This window comes from Somniosus microcephalus, chromosome 7 (genome assembly GCF_052327205.1).
Source record: "Somniosus microcephalus isolate GS21.2 chromosome 7, FLI_Smic_1.0, whole genome shotgun sequence".
Classification (NCBI taxonomy): domain Eukaryota; kingdom Metazoa; phylum Chordata; class Chondrichthyes; order Squaliformes; family Somniosidae; genus Somniosus; species Somniosus microcephalus.
The window spans coordinates 276930630-276952146 of NC_140993.1; the positions used below are offsets into that span (position 1 = coordinate 276930630).

At 43.9% G+C, this 21517-nt stretch overlaps 1 protein-coding gene across 35 annotated transcripts in view; it reads left to right on the top strand.

Annotated features, from left to right (window-relative positions):
* clasp2 (cytoplasmic linker associated protein 2) overlaps positions 1-21517 on the top strand; it is a 453349-nt gene that overhangs the window by 225444 nt on the left and 206388 nt on the right. For all 35 annotated transcript variants that reach the window (XM_085993872.1, XM_085993847.1, XM_085993851.1 and 32 more), the window contains 5 exons: positions 5937-6072; positions 7824-7894; positions 10591-10650; positions 11955-12032; positions 14035-14202. In XM_085993872.1, the coding sequence (XP_085849998.1) occupies positions 5937-6072; positions 7824-7894; positions 10591-10650; positions 11955-12032; positions 14035-14202 (513 nt within the window). The remainder of the gene's footprint in view (positions 1-5936; positions 6073-7823; positions 7895-10590; positions 10651-11954; positions 12033-14034; positions 14203-21517) is intronic.

Here is a 21517-nt window from a genome sequence, read left to right on the forward strand (position 1 = left end):
AATTTACTATTACAAGTGTGGAGTCTCATTCCTTCAGGTTCTGAATTTTTCAAGGAGATTTTAAAAATGTCAACAAAAAAATTCTTACTTTTCCTTTCTGTCTCTTTTCTCTTTCTCTTCATCCAATTTTTCTTAAACTCTCTATTTCTCTATCTTTACCTGATTTGACATTGAATTCACCACATTTAATTCACCCTCCTTCTCAGTCCTCCTTGTGTTTATTTTCCAATCCGTGTTTCCCTCACTGCATCATCCACATCAATGGGGCTGTGGTGGAAAGGGTGGACAGCTTTAAGTTCCTCGGAGTCCACATCACGGAAGACCTCTCCTGGTCCCTCAATACCTCCTCTCTGGTGAAGAAGGCCCAGCAGCGCCTATATTTCCTAAGGAGGCTGAAGGGATGTAACCTGTCACCCCTGATCTTCTCTAACTTTTACCGCTGCACAATAGAGAGCATCCTGACGAACTGTATCACAGTATGGTATGGCAGCTGTAGCTACTATGACCGGAAAGCCCTGCAGCGGGTAGTCAAAACTGCCCAATGCATTACCAGCACCCGGCTACCGACCATAGAGCACATATACCAGAAACGCTGTTTACGGAGGTCACGGACCATCATCAAAGACCCTACCCACCCCAGCCACAGTCTGTTCGCCCTCCTGCCATCTGGGAGACGCTACAGATGCATCCGCACCCGTACGACCAGATTTAGGAACAGCTTTCCCAGGGCTGTCATCCCACTGAACTCCACAAATAAACTCTAAAGCCTGCACATCTGCCAATGCACTTTATTATGGTTATGTTTATGTATTACAAGCCAAATGAATGTTGAATGTTTAAATGTCTTAATCTAAATGTACACTCTCGGGAGCCGCAAGCCTGCATTTCGTTGTACTGCACTTGTGCACTAACAATGACAATAAAGTTTATTATTATTATTATTATTATCAGCTTGCACTTTCAGCAACTTCGTGGGCAAATTTTGTTGGAGCTGAAGGGTGCAGGGGCAGGTCTAACTAACGGCAGACGCCGATGGATGCCCTGCTACAGCAAATTCTGGCCCAATGTGAAGATGTAATTTTTAAAATAGGTTAAAATTTATGTAAAATTAGCCAGTTGAATTTTAAAACTACTCTGCCATTAGAAAGAAGAGATATGAAACATGGAAAATAGATCTGTCATAGACTTCAGTTACTCCACAAATTACTTTGAGTAGAGTGGTATAATAAAGTTGACTGATTATAACACGGTATAAGACCCATTGAGAAATATAAGGGAGATGAACAGGATTCAAAAACATCCTGACCAATTAAGCAGATGGATTAAGGATTGACAGATAGATGTTAGTGTAGATAATTGTACTATCTTGGGCTGACAGGTAATTTATGGGATTTGTCAAATCCCATGTACCAAAGGATCTACAGATGTGCCCATCCACCCCTCTGTTCCATGATGTTGGTGGGCATCTGCAGCCTAAGATTGAATGGTGAAGATGGATGAATATTCTTGAGTTTTGCTCAATTAACTTTGGGACCATGGAGTATTTAAGTAGAACTCTTCCTTGAGAATTTAAATGGGTTACGTAGAGTTCATGATGGGGGGATTTGTCCATTGTCCAATTTTAATTTGTATAATAATATCGCCAAAATAGTGCTTTTTTTAAAAAGATATCCAAGTAATTTGATTCTCAGTATACTTGCAAAAGAACATTCTTAATATAAAGAATTGACATTGTCATTTCATTGGATAAATAAACTGCAGGTTAGTTGAATCTGTATGATTTTAGATCTTGTGTGTCTGTGTGCATTGCTATTAAGAAACATTGGCCTAGAAATTGGAGGTGTTTTGTGCTGGTTGTTAAGGCCTGTTTCAGCAAAAGAACCTGGGCGCCAGCGCTGCCGATGTCCGTGCTCGCTAGGGATATGTAGATTATGCAGAACGTGACATCAGTGAGTGTGCAACACTCACCTGATGCCCGATCTGCCATTTTAGAGTTCTCCGCTCAAATTAGCGGCCTGTGTTAATTACGATCAGCTGACCAAGCGTTCACATGCGCGAAGGAGCCTCCAGCAGCATTATTTAAAGGAATCATCAGCAACAACTTGCAGCTGATATGTTTGTTCAGTTTGACTAGCTCTGTGTAACTCTGGCAGTTTTCTAAACTTGTTTCAAGTTCCTAAGGTGACAGGGTGTGCTGGTGCAAGTGGAGAACGCCTTTATTCTTAGTTAAAAGCATCTGCTCACAACACTTGATCACAGTCATGGGGCTCTACTGGCAGTCCCCCTCGTGCTTGAGTATTTTCAGAGAGGGAGCGGAGGCAGCGAAGAAGAGAAGATGCTCGTAGAGGGAGGAGAAGGAGGGCTCACAACAGGAGGCCTTACCCACCCTAGGGTCTTCAGAGCACTTCTCTTGTATCCACTTAAGCCAGGAGCAGTGTATTAGGAGGCTCTGCTTCACCAAGGAGGTGGTCACAAAACTCTGCCACCTCCTGCAAACAGACCTGCAGCCTCAGAGCAGGGCGAATAGCCCTCAAGGTCACCATGGCCCTCAATTTCTTCACCAGCGGATCCTTCCAGTCTGCAGCAGGAGATATAGCTAACATCTCCCAGTTCGTTGTCCATTGCTGCATTCAGGAGGTCACAGAGGCTCTCTGCACCAGGAGAAGGGACTACGTTGTCTTCTTTTTGCAGGGGGAGCGTGCATGTGGCTTTGCCAGGATAGTGGGCTTCCCCATGGTGCAGGGTGCGATCGACTGCACACACATGGCTTTGCGGGCGCTGCATAACAAGCCTGAGATCTTCCGTAACTGCAAAAGCTGCCACTCACTTAATGTGCAGTTGTTGTGTGACCACGCCCATTGCATCCTGATAGTCAGTGCCCGCTATCCTGGCAGCAGTCATGATGCCTTCATCCTGTGCCAGTCCGGTGTGCCAGAAATCTTCCAGCCATCACGTCAAACCTGAGGGCTATCCGCTCTGCACTTGACTGATGACTCCCCTCCGCAACCCCAACACCCGTGCCCAGCACTCATATAATGAGAGCCATGCTGCCACTGGGAACATCACTGAGCAGACCATCTGGCTGCTGAAGCAACTGTTCCACTGTGCTGACCACTCGGGGGCGGGGAGCCCTCCAGTACTCGATGGAGTGCGTGTCCCATTTTGTAGTGGTCTGCTGCATGCTTCACAACTTAGCCATCATGAGGGTGTAGCGCTTGCCAGCAGGGATTGCGGGACCACCTCAAGAAGAGGACGAGGGAGAGGCAGAGGAGGAAGAGGAGCAAGATAAAGAGGAGGAAGGGAGGAGGCAGGCAGCAAATCCCCCTTTTGCACGGGCTGTCTGAACGCCTCATCAGACTCCGAGTCAAGTGAATGAAACCCCAGATCCCCATTGCTCACCACATCCCCATCACAGTGTCCACAGCTGCAATGAGAGCCACCACATAACAAACGTTCCAAAATGAAATTAATACATTTATAACTGTTCAATTTACATTATAATATCAACTAATCACCCTTATGCAATTTGTTAGTGCCTGTCCTTCGTGTGCCCTGTCCTACCCTGGTGCTCCTATGCAGTGCTCCCCCAGTGGGTGCAGCATGGCTGGTGGAAGGCTGCTGAGTTTCCGTGGGGGAGACTTTAGATGGCCTTGCAGGGCGACCTCAACCAGCTGTGGACCGAGAAGGCCCGCCTGTAGACTGCACCACCTCGGCATGGGCAGCATCAGTCTGAGTTGGCTGGCTGACGGGCAGCGGCAAGGGCAGTGGCAGTGGTGGGCATAGGAATGCTGTCATACTAAAACAAGACAGCAGGTTCCTGCTCCACAGACCCACCTCAACTCCCCCAGGGTGCTGCCTCAGCATTCCTAGCAATCTGTAGGAGGACAGATTACTGGGCTGCTGCGACACCCTGCAAGCCCCTTTTGACACTGGTAAACCCAGCCACGAATGCAGCAGTCTAATCTTGTGTGGCAGCAAGCTGAGCCTGCAGGTGAGCTGTCTGCGCTTCCATTGCAGCACTGAAACATTGTGTCGCTTCCACCTGTGCTGCAGTGGAAGCCGCGACATCGCCCATCACATGCAGCATCATGGCTGGGTCCACAAGGTGTCTTCTAGAGTTGTCCATCATTTCCAGCCTGGAAATCCTGGGCTCCAAGCTCTGCGCAAATCCCCGTCCAATGTTGGAGCTGGACTCCTCCATGCTCCTTGACATTGCCAAGAGGTTCTCTGGCAGGCTTGCCATTGCACCTAGCATTTTGGTGTGCATGCCCATCACCTTGCTTCTGAAGGCCGCCCCATCGAGGTCATCTGAGTCGTATGCAGCAGAACTCGTGAGCAAACTCATCCACTGGGGAGCTGACCCCTGAGCTATCCTTACCCCCTGGCCTGGCTGCAGCCCACTTGTGCCCAGTGCCTCACCATGTGCAGATCCCGCATCTATATTACCCCCTACATTCCGCGCAGTGCCAATTTCTGAGCTGGTGTCAGCTGCAGTGATGGTGTGCCGCCTTCTTCATCTCCACTCTTCTCCATTACTTTGGGGACAGGCTGTGCAGGTGGCATTTCTTGGTCATCTGAAAGCAGAAAGGCACAAGAGTTGGGTTATGGTGAGGGGAGGTGGGGGAAGCAAAATATCCATGCATACACCATCAGCGGTCTGCAAGTGAGAAGAGATTGTGGAATGTGGGGAAGTGGGATACGAGAAGAAGGATTAGGAATGAGCATACCATTACTGTCCCCAAGGGCTTCAACTTCGCCCGTTGCCACGGCCTCAGTGACTTCCCCTCCAGTGATGTCGAGCACTGCCTCCTCCAGTTGGGTCAAGGCCTGTAAAGCAGCTTGGCTGCCTCCCGTCTACCGCTGATCGCGGCGGTTGTGAGCCACCTTGGCCTGCAAGAGAAAGGGTAGTGTGTCAATGAGTGTGGTGCAATGTGTTTCGGTAATGTGCTGTTGAATAGCTGTCAATGTGTGCAAGGTGTGAGATGCAAGTGTGAGTGTTGCAGCAGTGGCAAGGTTGTGAGAGTGAAGTGAAGCTGTGATTGTGAGGTCTGAGTGGTGCAAGGTAAATATTATTGGTAGGTGAGTGATGGGGATGTGATGCATTGAGCAGTGTGTGAGGCTTGTGGTGCAGAGGGTGGGCTATGGCATTTGCTGAAGCCTTCACTCACCTCGACCTGCCGTGTGAAGTCAAGTAAACTTTTCGTGGCACTGGATCCATGTCCTTGGTGCGACACTGTTGGCTGTGATGTACCCAGCTGTCTCTTGCCACAGTCTTCTCGAAGTATGCGCTGATGGCTTCCTGCCACCCTGCGGGAACAGGACAGCCCTCCTCCTCTCCACAACCAGTACCAATGCCTCCAGAGCCGCATCGGAGAACCTTCTGGCTCGTTCTCTTTGCTGGTGTTGAGCCATGTCTTCCAAATGGAATTCCAACTCCAACTGCATTGACAATGAGGTGCTGCTGCATCAAAGCACCTCCCCTTTAGGTAGTGAAGAAAAACCAGGCCAAACATTCCTGGCCATTAGACTACATCTGATATTGGCTCCCCTGTTGAGCAGCAAGCCAATCAGCATCGCGTTTAGCGCTGAGATCAGCACTCCAATCGTGTAAATGAGCAGGCAGCACAAATTTTGCGTGTTGCCTGGACCACTTTGAACGGGCGCAGCCTAATAGCGCTGGGCCATGACACCGCCCGTTTTTGGGCCATATCCAATTTCTAGACCATTGTGATTAAAATGCTAATTTCCCAAGAAGGGCACACTTTTTTAGGTAACAAGAAATATTTCAGTTGTACAATACAGTCAAAAATTGGGTTACTTTTGTACATTTTAACTGTATAAGTACAATCTTTATTCCTTTGGTACCGCTATAAATTTAATAGGAAAATTTGGGTTTTTTTTGTTCAAAGTTCATTTGTTGGAATTTTGTTACACAGGCACCTGTCAACTGTTCTAGGCAACAAATTTGATCATAGTGCTGAAGCCATTGTGCCTACGTTATTTAACCTCGTCCCAAACTGTGCAAAAGTGATGGCAACATCTGGAGTAGCAACAATTAGGTGCATCATCCGTGTGAGTACATCGTGTACATATTCTCTTTCAACTTGTGTTAGTGATTACTTAGTCTTTTTTTAATTCTTATTTGTTCATCCTCCATAGTCAAGGAGGAATTGCTGAGGTCATTTGCACTGTTAGTGAGCAATATTGAGCTAAAGGAGTCTTAATTCCACATGTAGATAAGTGAAGCCAACAGAAAGTATTTGAAATTCAATATTGGCAGAATGCACCATCTGTATAAGACACTGGGTCGTATTTTGCGACCCCTACGGGTGCGAACGAGGTGTGTACGCGCCCTTAGGGGCCGCGCTAGTTCAGGGTTTAGGTATGCGAAGCGCATGTGCTAAATCCCGGCACTTGCGATCTGTCATGAATCCTCTTGACAGATCCTCCGCATCCCCGGGAGATGGGCCTCTGCGGATGGAGAGTTGTGCTATTTGCCCAACTTCCGCCCGCTGAATGCCTGTGAAATTCTTACGCCTGGTAAAAGCAGGCTTAAGGCCTGCCTTTACCAGCATAAGAGATTTAAAAAATAGAAAAATAAAATGTTATCACTCATTTATACATGAAAAACCCTGTTCAATAAGGCAAGTTTATACTTCAACCCCATTGCATTAAATTCTAACACACCATTTGTCTTCCGAATTGCTTGCTGTACCTGCATATTAACTTTTTATGTTTCGTGTACAAGGACACCCAAATCCTTCTGAATACCAACATTTACTAGTCTTTCACCTTTTAAAAAATATTCTGCTTTTCTATAAGTGGATAATTTCACATTTCCCCACAGTATACTCCATTTGCCACCTTCTTGCCCACTTACTTAACCTGTCTATATCCCTTTGCAGCCTCTTTGCGTCTTCCTTGCAGCTTACCTTTCCACCTGGCTTTTTATCGTCTGCAAGCTTACATACATTACACTTGGTCCCCTCATCTAAGTCATGAATATAGATTGTAAATAGCTGAGCCCTTGCGGCACTCCACTAGTTACAACCTGTCAACCTGAAAATGACCCGTTTATTCCTACTCTCTTTTCTGTCTGTTAACCAATCCTCAGTCCATGCTAATATATTACCCCAATCCCATGAGCCCATGGCAGAAGGCATTTTATTGTGCCTTTTGTAAACTTATTCATTTGGCCTGTACAAGTGGAAAATCTTGCAGTTAGCTACCTTACAGACCATCCACTGTCCCAAGAAATCATCTGACATCTTTCAGTGTTGGTCACAGAGCACCCAGACCTTGGCTGTGGCTGCAGCCCCACTCCCTCACCAGTGCCTCTGTTGCAAGGTAGGGATCCATCTGGAGTCAACTTGGGTTCTGGGAGTTTAAGATATGCTGCGCGTATAAATAGACTTCAGCTTTGTGCACTATGACTGGCCCTGACTCATTTGAAGATAATATACAGGTAGGGAGAGGGTTTGCAGAAATTTTCTTCAGGACATGGTGGGTTGGATAGAGTCCATAATGTCCGTGGAAGGAACTGGCTTGATCGACGTCGCATTTTAACAAGCCATGGTTTCTTTTACTCCAGTGATAGAGAAATTTCCTTATAAAGTGTCAGATTTTCTTGAGGAATAAGGTCACGAGCGCTTACATGTTCAGAAGGTTGTTTTTCAGGCCCTTGGTGATGTATGCACAGTGCTACTTCAGTCTTTCTCATCCAGTAAAAAAAAACCTCTTTGCGTGTTACATATTATAAATAGACCTTGATGGTATAACTTAATTTGATTACAAAGGATACTAACTTATTTTTTTTCATGCAGCACACTCACGTTCCAAGGTTGATACCCTTAGTAACTAGCAATTGTACTTCAAAGTCAGTGGCTGTGAGGAGGTAAGACATTGAAGGCATTTACTTCAGTTGTTTGTTTCCAAACAAAATTGTATGTTCTTGTGGATTATATAGCTGATCGGGGCCAAGACAAACTTTGAGAGTGGCCATTTTTATAATAATTGTTTTCAAATGTCAATACTTCGAAACTGAACATTTTCCACTTCGTTACATAACCTTTCATTGCAGGTAGAATTCTAGTTATCTTTACTCTATCCTCGCAATAGTTCTAATATCCTGGAATTATTAATTTAAATGTTATGAGTAGGTAATGAATTATTTGCAGTGGGAGTGAATGGAAAACAATTTAGTCAGATTTGATTAAATCAGAATTTAGATTATTAAGCCAGTGCACGCTGTGGATTTATGTTTTTATTTTAAATGTCTATTCTAGTTCAAGAGAGCAGGTTTCAGTCCTGTGTGTGAGTGCATAATTGAGGCTGGTAGACCATTTCTCTTATACTGTGGCTGTATTATGATCAAATTGTATATGAGGACAATTCTTTGCCCTTGTAAATGGAAAATGAATGTTGAGTGGTTTACCTAATTAAGAGATTGCCATCAGTCTATGTGGGACAAGGTGTTAATGCTAGTCATGTGTCAAGAGATTTACTTTTTTGGCCAAGAAGATATTTTCAGATTAATTTATATTATGATGTTGCTGCTAAGTTAAATTCATTTTGTAAGTGGTTAACTCCCAGAAATGCACAAGTTATCCAGAATGATATTACAGGCATATTAGTTTGGAGATCAGCCATTTCCAAATTCTATTTTTTGTCTACCAGGTTAGTTTGCATCATGAAGCTTATTTGCCACCTCCGAGAGATATTCACAGCCCGAGTAATAGAATGGCTTGCATGCATTGAAGAGAGCAGAGATCTTTGCGAAACAGGCAAAATTGGTGCCATGGCTCCCACACCAGGGAGGGAAAGGATCCTCTTTCACGATTTGTTTGGTAGTTTGTGTTGAGTCAATCTTCAACACAGAATTCTGGTGGTAGTACAGAGTTGAAGTTGTTAGCCTCCTCTCTGTGGCGGGGGAAGGGGAGAGGGTGGTAGGCAGGCTATAGGAGGGTTGTCCCATATCAAGGACAGAGTTTGCTTAATTCATTATTTTTGACATTGAGCGGCAATAGGAAATGAAGAATGTGAAAATTCTGTTTCAGTCATCTAAAACATGATTTTCATGTAAAATAAGAATTTGTTGGTTTGTAGTTGGCCTTGTTTCACAAGAATGCTCATTAGTTCGTTCTCTGAAATACAGGAGAAACACATGTGCAAAATCATAGTACCCAGTTCACACTAGGAGGCATTCATTGTTCTGCCTCCCACTGCAAATGATAATATGGTATAACTAGATATTGGTGGTAAATTTATTCTCCAGATTGTAGGGGATGCTGGGGGGTCTTAAAGAAGTGACTGAGGACACTGCACCCAAGAGACTAGTGCAGAACAGAAGTTTGAAACAGTACTACTTTCCATGTATACCAGACATTTGGTCACTATTGAACTTGGTCTTTTATTCAGGAAGCTGCTCAGGTTTCCTCAGCTGGAATCCAACTGCTATTGGAGTGTGTGCATGTGCAAATGTGTGAAAGAGGAGAAATCATAGTAGCTGTAGTCATTTTTGCCCTGCTCCTGTGAGCCAGCAATACACAGATTGCACTACAGCAATCAGGTAGGAAAGGATTGGGGTGTTCTCAGCTTCTATGAAGAAATTGTGTGTGAGAGAGTTGAAATTTTCATCCAATTTCTGTGGAACTGAAGTACCCAGAGTGTTTCAATAATGAACCAAAAAAATTACAAATAACTGAAGTATGAGTGCTACAATTTTATATATCTTTGTCAGCATTTTGTACACGTTAAGCCATTAAATAAAATTTCTGAGCTAACGATTTAGTTTGTAACGGTGCTTTTTGTGTTGCCGAAGGAAACCGGTCTTTGCATTGAGCCAGAAGAGATGCTTGAGGTGCTTTGATGCTGCTTTAGATTTGGTCATTGAGACAGGAATCAATCAGCCAGCCAGACCAGAACCATGGTGCAGTCCCAGTGTGGCTGGCTGATTTGACTCCAGTGTGGGTCACTAAAGCCTTCAGAGTGGGGGGTAATCTCCTTGAGCACTCCAACACCAATGACAGCTTTAGGATGAACCACGGTGAGAAGTGAAGGAAGAAAAAAAACTCATCGAAACTAATCCTGGAACTAACTCCGAAAACTGCCAAGAGATATTTGGCTGGGAAAGAAGAACAAATTTACTTGTATTTTAAATAAAATGGTGAATTAATAATATGAAATGTATATCTGAAGCCCTGTAAGTTGCATTATTTTTAACCACGTTAGTATCTGATCTATTTCTTTAATCATTTTTGCCATATTAGAGCAAACTGCAATTGAATTTAGGCTGCAGTGGCTAACAATGACATCAGAAACTCACTCTATAATCCCACACAACTTGGAGCAGCTTTGCTGTCCCAGTTTGAGTTGCAGAAACCCTGATAACTTTTGCTGTTGACTGTATGTTTATGCAGCACACGGTTACCTAAGTGGGCAAAAGTAACCTGTTTACATTATCTAAACTGTTCACAGAAATATTTCTTGTTAACTTAAAATTCCAGATGTCAAGCAAGAGTTTGAACTCAACTTGGAGAGTATTGATCATTTCACTTGTACAGACTGACTTTTCCATATTATTATTTGTAGACGCTGTTATGAGTTTTTAGATTTGTTGCTGCAGGAATGGCACACACATTCCCTAGAAAGGTAAGGACATCAAGTAGAAATTCAAAAGAAGTAAAATCTGTTTCTGAGGAGAATGAAGTCTACAATCAGGGTGTGCATAATAATATCTAATGATACTTGTTAATCATTTGACTACTTTTTTTTCAAAGCTCATTGCATCTTTTATTTATAAATCTGTAGTAATTTATTAAAAAGCGTAATACAAATGCTAAATCATAGAGACAAATGGTGTGCTAAATATTGTATGCAAATTTGAAAATTGATTATTTTTGCACCTCCAAATTGAGAGTAAAACTATATGGGCTTTGTCGGGCTTGCTTGTTGGTGATGTCCTACTGTTTGCAAACAGACTTAAACAGATGTCAAGGTTGTGGTTATTTTATGTAACTCATTTTAATTGAATATTTTGTGTACATGAGTAAATATATTTCATATCTGTATACTTTGTAATAGCATATAAAGTAAAAATTTACCTCACGTGAATTCCCAAACTGGTGACATACTTTTAGAAGTTCTAACATTTGCAATTGATTAAAAGCAAAAGTTCTAAATCTCAATTTTCTACCATATAACAGTACTGCTCCCTTACTTTGTTATGCACTGTTTTACTGAGTGATATAATAATAAATTGATTAGCTAATACAAGAAGCTTGGCTAAGGTTCAACCACAGCTTCCATCAGTTGCTTAAAATGCAAAGGAAAATATATATTTGGAAAAATTGAAAGTGAAAGTTCAGGATTGTAAATATTTCGCTTTGTATTTTTAGTAAGAGCATCAATTTACACTTAGATGGGAAGATACTTTTTTTTTAAAAAAACCTTCTGAAGAAATCAATTAATCTCGAGTAAATGTGTATTGTTCAGATTACAGCCTGTGTTAGAAAGCTACTTGTCTCAAAAGATTAACATCTGTCTCAAAAGTGGGGTGTTTTTTTTGTCATGCCTCAGCTTTAGGTCCCCTATCACATCCTGTTCTGCATGCCCTCTCAGTCAAAGACAACCTACTTCCATGTCTGTGCCAGTGCTACTCTTTGATGAGGTGCTAGAAGTTATGGGTGCCCGTGCTTACGTACTGTCTAGTTGTTTTCTCCCCTGCTGCCTCTGCTCGCCACCTACAGCATGGAGGATAATGTGACACGTCGGGGATTGAGAGAAAGAAACAATTGCTATACAGTAATTAGGAAGTACATTGTGTTGGTACACCAGTTGGCTGTCACAATCAGTATAGCTGGATTTCACTCTATGTATTGATACAGAGGCATTTTTAATGATTACAATGTTTTGGTTAAGCTATTAACAGATGCATCATTCTATATTTTGCTCAGACATGTGACTGTTCTGGTGGAGACCATCAAGAAGGGCATTTCGGATGCTGATGCAGAAGCCAGACAGGAAGCTAGAAAGTACGGAACTACTACAGAGCTAATCCAATTTTTAAAACAATACAGTAAACCTGCTCCAGATTAACACACAGCCTTTTATTGAATTAAAAAGTAACAGTTTGTAGATATGTAATGTACAGAGATAATCACCGAAGCATATGAGAGCATGGGCCTTACACTAAACATCCGTAAGACAAAGGTCCTCTACCAAGCTGCCCCCGCTACACAGTACTGCCCCCCGATTATCACAATCCACAACAAAGCCTTGGACAACGTGGACTACTTTCCATACCTCGGGAGCCTACTTTCAACAAGGGCAAACGTCGACGACGAAGTCCAACGCCGCCTTCAGTGTGCCAGTGCAGCCTTCGGTCGCCTGAGGAAGAGAGTGTTTGAAGACCAGGACTTCAAACCCGACACTAAGCTCATGGTCTACAGAGCAGCAGTGATACCCACCCTGCTGTATGCCTCAGAGACATGGACCATGTACAGCAGGCGCCTCAAAGCACTGGAGAGGGGCCACCAACGCTGCCTCCGCAAGATCCTGCAAATCCAACATCAGTGTTCTTGCTCAGGCCAACATCCCCAGCATCGAAGCTTTGACCACGCTCGATCAGCTCCGATGGACGGGTCACACTGTTTGCATGCCCGATACGAGACTCCCAAAACAAGCGCTCTACTTGGAGCTCCGGCACGGCAAGAGAGCCCCAGGTGGGCAGAGGAAACGCTTCAAGGACACTCTCGAAGCCTCCTTGGAAAAAGTGTAACATCCCCACCGACACCTGGGAATCCCTGGCCCAAGACCGCACAAAGTGGACGAGAAGCATCCGGGAAGGCGCCGAACACCTCGAGTCTCTGCCGGGAGCAAGCGGAAGCCAAGCGCAGGCAGCGCAAGGAGCGCACGTCAACCCAAGCACCCCACCCACCCGCCCCTTCAACCACCGTCTGCCCCACCTGTGACAGAGACTGTAGGTCCCGCATTGGACTCATCAGTCACCTGAGAACTCATTTTTAATGTGGAAGCAAGTCATCCTCTGTTCCAAGCGACTGCCTAAGAAGAAGAATGTACAGAGAAAATATATATAAAATGCAACTGTAATTGTAATCAACATTGATGATCTTCAATTACACACTTTTTGGTTAAATATCATTCTATTTAATAAACTGCAACTCTGCCCATTGAACACATTAAAGGTGATGACACAAGCTGCTACAATGCTATTACCCCCATATTGCTTCAGGCAGTTCTGTTTAGCTCTCCCAGTGGTTAAAAACATGGATCGATATAGTTCGAAGTCATATAGAACAGAAGGTGCCAGCTTTGTTTGCTGATCTATACTGAGTTTGTTCATTTCAGCCAAGCAGCCATTAGGACACTACAACTAGCCTCAGTCCCTTAGCTTAGGAGGGGAAAATTCAGCCAGGATTCCTGTGCCTGGTCATTATCCAGCACCTCTTGCTGAAAGGTGCTAATGTTTGATCCTCTGAGAAGACTGTTGGACTCAGCTGTGTTTCCCCATCAAAAGCAAACAGCTTGCCGACCGTCACCTTGACTCGTGCATGAAGAATAGCAGCTTCAGTGACGTACCAGAGGGCTGCTGGTGCCTGTGTAACCACACTTAAACAAGAGTCAGCATCTTGAGAACAGGAGAAAATGGAGGCAGGGGATGTCTTGGTTTTCCTGCATGATTTTTCAGTGAATTCCAGTTTTTAATTGCCATTAAAATTAGAAATTGTACATATTTTTATTTACTCAACATTAAATACACTGAGGTACTTGAATAACATCAGAACCTATGTGTTTTTGTTAGAAAAATCATTGGGTGGAACAATAATAAGAGATTTGAGTCTAATTATTTCATTACTTTTCTGTTGCTCTGTAGCTTTTTTCACATTTTACTTGATTTCCTCCCCCCCCCCCAGAAATTAGTTAAGTAGAGGCTATCTATAATATTGCTTACAGATGAGTACCTAACGTTCCTTTCAAATACTGAAACTTATGATGTTTAATTTTTCCGAATAGAACTTATTGGAGTCTTCGAAACCATTTTCCTGCAGAAGCTGATGCATTGTACAACTCCCTGGAGCCTTCCTATCAAAAAGGTTTTCAGGCTCACCTGAAGAGTTCCACCAGTGCTGCATCTCTCCCTCACTCGGACCGGTCCTCTTCCAGCTCACAAGAGAGCCTTAAGTATGAAAAGATTATTTTTGAAATTATTTTCCTGAAAATAAATCACTGCATAGCCCAGAATTCTTTCATAATATATTGACTCAATGTTTTTTTCCAACAGATTAAGTTTTCTAAAAATGATGAGTAAAGGTCACAAATTGGGCATGTCGAGTCTGTCACTGTGTTTTGCCTTGCCTGGAAAGTGTGGTCAGTGGAACTATGTTGTCCACTGGCTCAGCTTGCATTTTAAATGGAAGCCCCAGTAGTGTTGAAGGACTGTGACCTTGATCTAAACAACAATTATTTACAAAAGTCACTCGGGAAGTTCTGTCATTGATGAAGGTGCACGGCTCCTTTAAAGACTCATTGTAAATTGAGCTTGTTCGGCGGAAGCAGTGAACTGATAAAATGCAGGAATTATTCTGCTGATTCTAACTCCTTGTAGCACTTATAAATTATACGTCTTTCGTACTTCAAAAATGCCGTTAAGTCACTGTTGTTGGATAACTATCTTCTGATTCCATTGTGATTGTGGTTGGTGAATATCTGCCTCCAAGTTCTAAATTTTTCACTTAGGAAATATCATTTTTATCAGGACTGCATATTAACCTTTTGACTACAGATTAATTTGCTTGTTCAGGAATTTGGGGGTTCTGGAGGCTGGTAGTATGTACACCCATGTTGCCCTTTTTTCATTTGATGTGTAAAAATATGTCCAAGATTGATCTGGGCTTTTGATAGACTGAAAATACATCCTTGAAACATGTTTACACCTCCATGAGAGCCTAAAGGAAGAAGGTAAAGGATTTAACCTTTATTTCTGGGGGAATCAGAGGGCAATAGTTCAAGAGGGATAGGATCAGTGTCCCCTCTGCTTTTTTTTTTTGTACTGAGTGGGCCACGAACTCCTTTGAGCATGACCTTTTCGCCCGAGAACAAATTTTAAAATGACAACAACAACGTTTATAACAGCAACCACTTAAAAGCATATACAGGAAACTTTGGTTTATCCGGAGGTTATATGTCCGGAATACTCGATCTAACGGCAAAAATCAGGAGCCGTTTTTTTAGTTCTCGTTGCTTTTTTTTCCCCAGTCAGGCACTGCAAGGTCTGTAGCTATAGCGACAGCTTCAGCTAGAGACGCTTGCAGCTGCAGCCGACTGTTTAGAAGCTGTTGCTAAGCAACAGTGTTTGTTGTCAGATACGGAGATGAAAACCTCCGTATGCTTCAACATTAACTTTGTATGTCCGGCAGTTTTGATAGATCGGCAACAGCTCGGTCCCGTCGGTGCCGGATATAACAAAGTTTCCTGTATACAGTAATGCCATATTGCCACCCCCACCGTCTCAAATCATGAGACAATCAGACACGGTTCTATACAAATCTAATAACTTTTCTGCTTTTGAATTCTATTCCTCTAGAAATGAGCCCCAGTGCTTTATTTGCATTTTAAGGCTTTTTTAACCTGCGCTGCTACTTTTAATGATTTGTGAATCTATACCCCTAGATCCCTTTGCCCCATTTAGATTCTTACTTTACAAGGAGTAGGTCGCCTCCTTATTCCTCCTATGCACCACCTCACACTTAACTATATTGAAATTCATTTTTCATTTACATGCCCATTCTGAAAGTTTGTTTGTGGTATAATTAATGAAAAGCTTTTAGTTCGTCATGTACAAACTCTATTTAATAAATTACTTGTCAGAAATGACTGGGATATAAAAGAGCTGCATAATAATGCATTAACACTTCAGAAACATCACTCAGTTACATGGTTATGCATCGACAAACAATCCAAAAGCCCAAGGTGAGCTGAAAGAGGCATATCTATTTGTGCAATTTGTATCAATTTGAAAGTTTTCAACGTATTAGCCCATCCCTCATGTCACTATAGCAGTGGCTGCACAAGCAGCAGGAGCAGCGGCTTTCCTATGGCGCTGACATGCTGTACGTCCACGTAAGTCATTAGAATATTAATTACAATGCAACCAGATAACCAACAAATATGAAGTGCTTTAGTTCATGGTATTGAAAAGAATTGAACATAAACGGGTATCCGTCTTTCCAACTTCAATCACTCCCATTAATAAATGTTGTCTTCTTGAACCAGCACACCCTCCACATACAGGAAACTTTTTTTAATCCGGCACCGACGGGACCGATGTGGTGCCGGTTCATCAACAATTCCGGATAACCAAAAGCTATAGTAAAAGATACAGAGCTGAGAGCTCCGTATAAAGCAACAAACCCTGTTGCTTAGCAACAGGTTCAGAACAATGGCTCCAAGCATCTCTGTAGCTTAGCAACAGCTGCAGCCACACCCTTGCACAGCAACAGATCGAGGAAGGCAAGTAATAAAACTTACCTGAACCTACTCCTGAATTTTGCCGGTTAACCGAGATTTCCGGTTATTTAGGTGCCGGTAAATCGAAAGTTTCCTGTAACATGTCAGAAATGCAACACTTATTCACAAGTGCAGAAAAACACAAACACAATTTGTGTCACCGAATTAAAAATAAAACAGGAAAATCTATGATTTAACAGAGAGAAACATTCATCTTTCTTCCTGGACAGGAGAACCAATCAGACTGACTTGGAAATGTTTACCAATATGTTGACATAAAGATGTTAATTTACAAATTTTGCTTCTAATGTTTATCTCTCAAACATTCTCCACAATATTAATCCCTGCTCGTAACACGAAAAGTGTTGAATTATTTTAAGTACTTCCCAATTAAATAGTGGGAAACAAACGTCATTGTACTCTCAATTTTTAATCTCCTATTTCAAACATTTATACCAAATCAAAATTGTACATGATCAGTTTAATCAAAGTACTTTCTGTGTTTCTCTCAATAAACAAATAGCAGTTTCTTCTAAAGTAGCTTTCTGCAATTTTTATACATCATCACATAACTCGTGTTTCTATTAACACTCCACTAAATGTTTAAGAGGAAATCTATATTTACATTATTCTTGGGACTTGTTAGGACTATAGAACAATAGACAAAATAAAAAGTTTGTGTTTTTCCCCTTTTTTGGTTCTCTTCCTAAACATCTTACTTTTTATTGACTTTTTAAAAAATATTAACATGTAACTCCTACAAATCCTCCCCGCCCTCCCTCTCCTCAACAGCATGGTTGCATATTTGTGTAAAGCTACTCATTTCAGTTGATCATTCAAAATCAAATATTGAGAAATTTCAATTTTTAAAAATGTTTTAAGCATTTCAGAACCTCTTTAAAAGTGGTTGGACTTCAAGACCTGGTTGAAACTTATTTAGATGAGGGGAAAATTGATTTTTGTTTCTGTTTCTTCCAAAATCATATTCGAAATTATGGGGGGAAAAAAGTAGTTTTTAACACTCATTTTTTGTGAAAAGTTCATTAAAAATCTTTAAATTTTTTTCAAGTCTCATTGCAGCTTTGACAGAAGTTGCTCCAAATTTCTCTTTCCCTCTTCAACGCTGTCGTTAAACATGCAACAAAAAATAATAAAATAAACGCTAATTCCAAATGGTGCTCAAATAAGAAAGTGAGTTAAGTGGTTAAACTTCCTAAGAAGGCGGTGAGGTTATCTATCCCCAGCCTTGGCGATGAGATGGGATCAGTTTTGGAGAAGTTGTTTCCTCTTTTTCTGCTGCCGTTCCCTCTGTCTCTCACAGACACCTTGCAGCTCAAATAATACAAAATAGTCAGTGCTGTGGATTTGATGATTTAGCCTGAGAAAAGTGATTACATTACACCATATGATCTTGCAGTGCCTGTTCACAGGGTCACATATTTGAAGGCGCCCACAAATCAATTGCTGGGTTGGCATGGCATGGAGAGTTTCCAAAGTCAAAGCGATGTGCGTGGCTGCTCAATGTGGAGACCTCACACCCCCTCCAGACGGAAATGTTGTGGCGTTTTTACAGATCGTGCTGATAGTGTCCCATGCGTGCTTCCAGGTTCACAACAACTTGCACAAATTGGTGCCAAGCAACCCTGTTTAGAGTGGGGCCTGGCTTGCCAGACTGGTCAGTCCTCAGAGCTACTTTTTTCACCTGCTTGTCCTTTTGGTCAGCCCTAAACAAGGGAAGTAGCTGCTGTGTCACTCCTCTGCCTGGTCACAGAACTAGTTTTGTGCCTCCTCACTGAGTTTGTTTTTAGTATCTTGGTTTGTGACACTTCAATGATTACCACCCACCTCCAGATGGGAAAGGGCCAAAATTCTGTGAAAAGCACTGTAAAGCTTTCACTCTGGCAGCAGTCAGCTCTTGAAGAAGTGCAGGGAAACACTGTGATATTGAAGAGTGGCACACCCTTATGACGTACAAGTCAGTTGATTGTCCTTTGCATCGCCCAAAGGTGCTGAATGCTTTTAGAAAGAAGAATCTGAGCGAGCCTGGTGCATCTAGAAGGACCCTTTCTGATCCACACATTCTGTAATGGCATCTTGTTTACTCAAACAACAGCTCAGAAACACCTATTCAGGGAGGTGGTATTAATGACACAAAGCAGATATTACTGGGTAGATCCCAGATCAGCATTGAACTGGAGGAGCTGGTAGAAAACTTTGAGGAGATATCTGTCTCTCTTTGGAGACGATTTAAGCCAAAGGCCTCAGTTGAGGAATCCAAGATCGAAGGGGCCCAGGCTGTTAAAGATCAATGACTTGGGGGCATTGGCCTTGCATGCAGGCAATGGAGACAGTCTCTTCTCATGGTGCTGATGGAACCATCGGAGGAGTCGAGAACCTGCAACTGCAGTGCAATGAAGGAGGCAGGACATGAAGTAAGGCCCTTAGCTCTGGAATTCCCTCCCTAAACCTCTCTGCCCCTTCACCTCCCTGTCCTCCTTAAAACCTACCAAACTTTTAGTCACCTATCCTCTTTGGCTCTGTGTCCATTTTTGTCTGATTATAATCCTGTGGAGCACCTAGAGATGTTTCCCTATGTTAAAGGTGCCATATAAATTTTAAGTTGCTTTGTTGTTGCCATGTTAATCTCAATAATTGTGCCTGGAATGCATAAGATGGCAGGTGATTTTATGTCCACCTTGCTGCAAATGCTGCTTTAGGTCATCATCCGAAAACACAGTGTCAGTTTCCACATGTACGTTGATGACACCCACCTCTACCTCACGTCCACTTCTCTTGACCCCTCCACTGTCTCTAAATTGTCAGACTGCTTATCCAACCTCCAGTACTGGATGAGAAGAAATTAACTCCAACTAAATATTGGGAAGACCGAAGCCATTGTCTTCGTTCCCCACCACTGACTCCACCTCTCTCCCTGGCAACTGTTTGAGGCTGAACCTTGGTGTCATATTTGAGCCAGAGATGAGCTGTCGACCACATATCCACACCATCCCTAAGACCGCCTATTTCCACCGCTGGAAAATCACCCCGACTCTGCCCCTGCCTCAGTTCATCTACTACTGAAACCCTCATCCATGCCTTAGTTACCTCTAGACTTGACTATTCCAACGCACTCCTGGCCGGCCTCCCACTTTCTACCCTCTGTAACTTGAGCTCATCCAAAACTCTGCTGCCTGTGTCCTAACTTGCACCAAGTCCCGTTCACCCACCACCCCTGTGCTCGCTGACCTACATTGGCTCCCGGTTAAGCAATGCCTCTATTTTAAAATTCTCATCCTTGTTTTCAAATTCCTCTATGGCCTCACCCCCACCCTATCTCTGTAACCTTCTCCAGCCCTATAACCCTCCGAGATATCTGCATTCCTCTAATTCTGGCCTATTGAGCATCCATGATTTTAATCGCCATTGGTGGCCAAGCCTTCAGCTGCCAAGGCCCTAAGCTCTGGAATTCCCTCCCTAAACCTCTCCGCTGCTCTACCTCTCTTTCTTCCTTTAAGACGCCCCTTAAAACATGCCTGTTTGACCAAGCTTTTGGTCATCTGCCTGATGCGCCATCAATTACTCAAAAGACTGAAGTTGAGCGAGTAACAATCAGGCTTTTATTAACTAAAGAATGAAGGTCTTGTCTCGAGTGGTCGACCCGTCCAGAATACTAAGGGACTGGGAGGTAGTCACTTATATACCTGGAATAGTGGGAGGAGTCAGCCGAGGCATGTCCAGACCTGTACCTAGTGGAATACACATACAGACACAGACAGGTATGACAGTGGTTTACCACATTCACCCCTTGTTTAAAAATGAGTCCGGCGGGGTGAAGTGTATTTAAAAGTTCGTGTATTGGAGTCTCTCCGGAGGTCTTGTCTGCCGCTGTGATCGACGTGGCGACGGCAGGGGTGGTGGAGCTTCCGGCGTCGCGTCCCGTGTAGGCTGGGGCCCTGGAGTGTAGTCCTCATGGGTGACGGTCCAAGGCGAGCCGGCTGCTGGGGTTGGATATCGGGTCGTGGGGGGGGGTGGTAATGGGTAGTGGGTTACAGCGGTCCCCGAGGGTGCGAGGTCTCGTATGGAGACTGTGTCCTCCCGCCCGTCCGGGTACGCAATGTAAGCGTACTGGGGGTTGGCGTGGAGGAGGTCGACCCTCTCGACCAGGGGGTCCGTTTTATTGGCCCTCACGTGTCTTCTCAGTAGTACCGGCCCTGGGGACGTCAGCCATGGCGGTAACGATGTCCCCGATGTGGACTTCCTTGGGAAGACAAACATTTTCTCGTGAGGGGTGGCATTGGTGGCAGTGCAGAGAAGTGACCGAATCGAGTGGAGCGCATCGGGGAGCACCTCCTGCCAGCGGGAGGTCGGAAGGCCCCTAGACTTTAAGGCTAGTAGGGCAGCCTTCCAAACAGTTGCATTCTCTCTTTCCACCTGTCCGTTCCCCCGGGGGTTGTAACTGGTGGTCCTGCTTGTGGCAATACCCCTAGCGAGCAGGTACTGGCGGAGTTCGTCGCTCATAAACGATGAGCCCCGGTCGCTATGGATATAGCTGGGGAAACCGAACAGGGTGAAGAGGCTGTTCAGACATTTAATGACCGTGGCACTGGTCATGTCCGGGCAGGGGAAAGCGAACGGGAACCGGGAGTACTCGTCAATGATGTTGAGGAAGTACACATTGCGGTCGGAGGAGGGGAGAGGCCCTTTAAAATCGACGCTCAGGCGTTCGAAAGGGCGAGTGGCTTTTATCAGGTGGGCTCTGTCTGGTCTATAAAAGTGCGGTTTGCACTCAGCGCAGACTTGGCAGTTCTTGGTCATGGTCCTGACCTCCTCAATGGAGTAAGGCAGGTTGCGGGCCTTGATGAAGTGGAAGAACCTGGTGACCCCCGGGTGGCAGAGGTCATTGTGGAGGGCCCTCAGCCTATCGATCTGCGCGCTGGCGCAGGTGCCACGCGATAGGGCATCTGGGGGTTCATTGAGCTTCCCAGGCCGG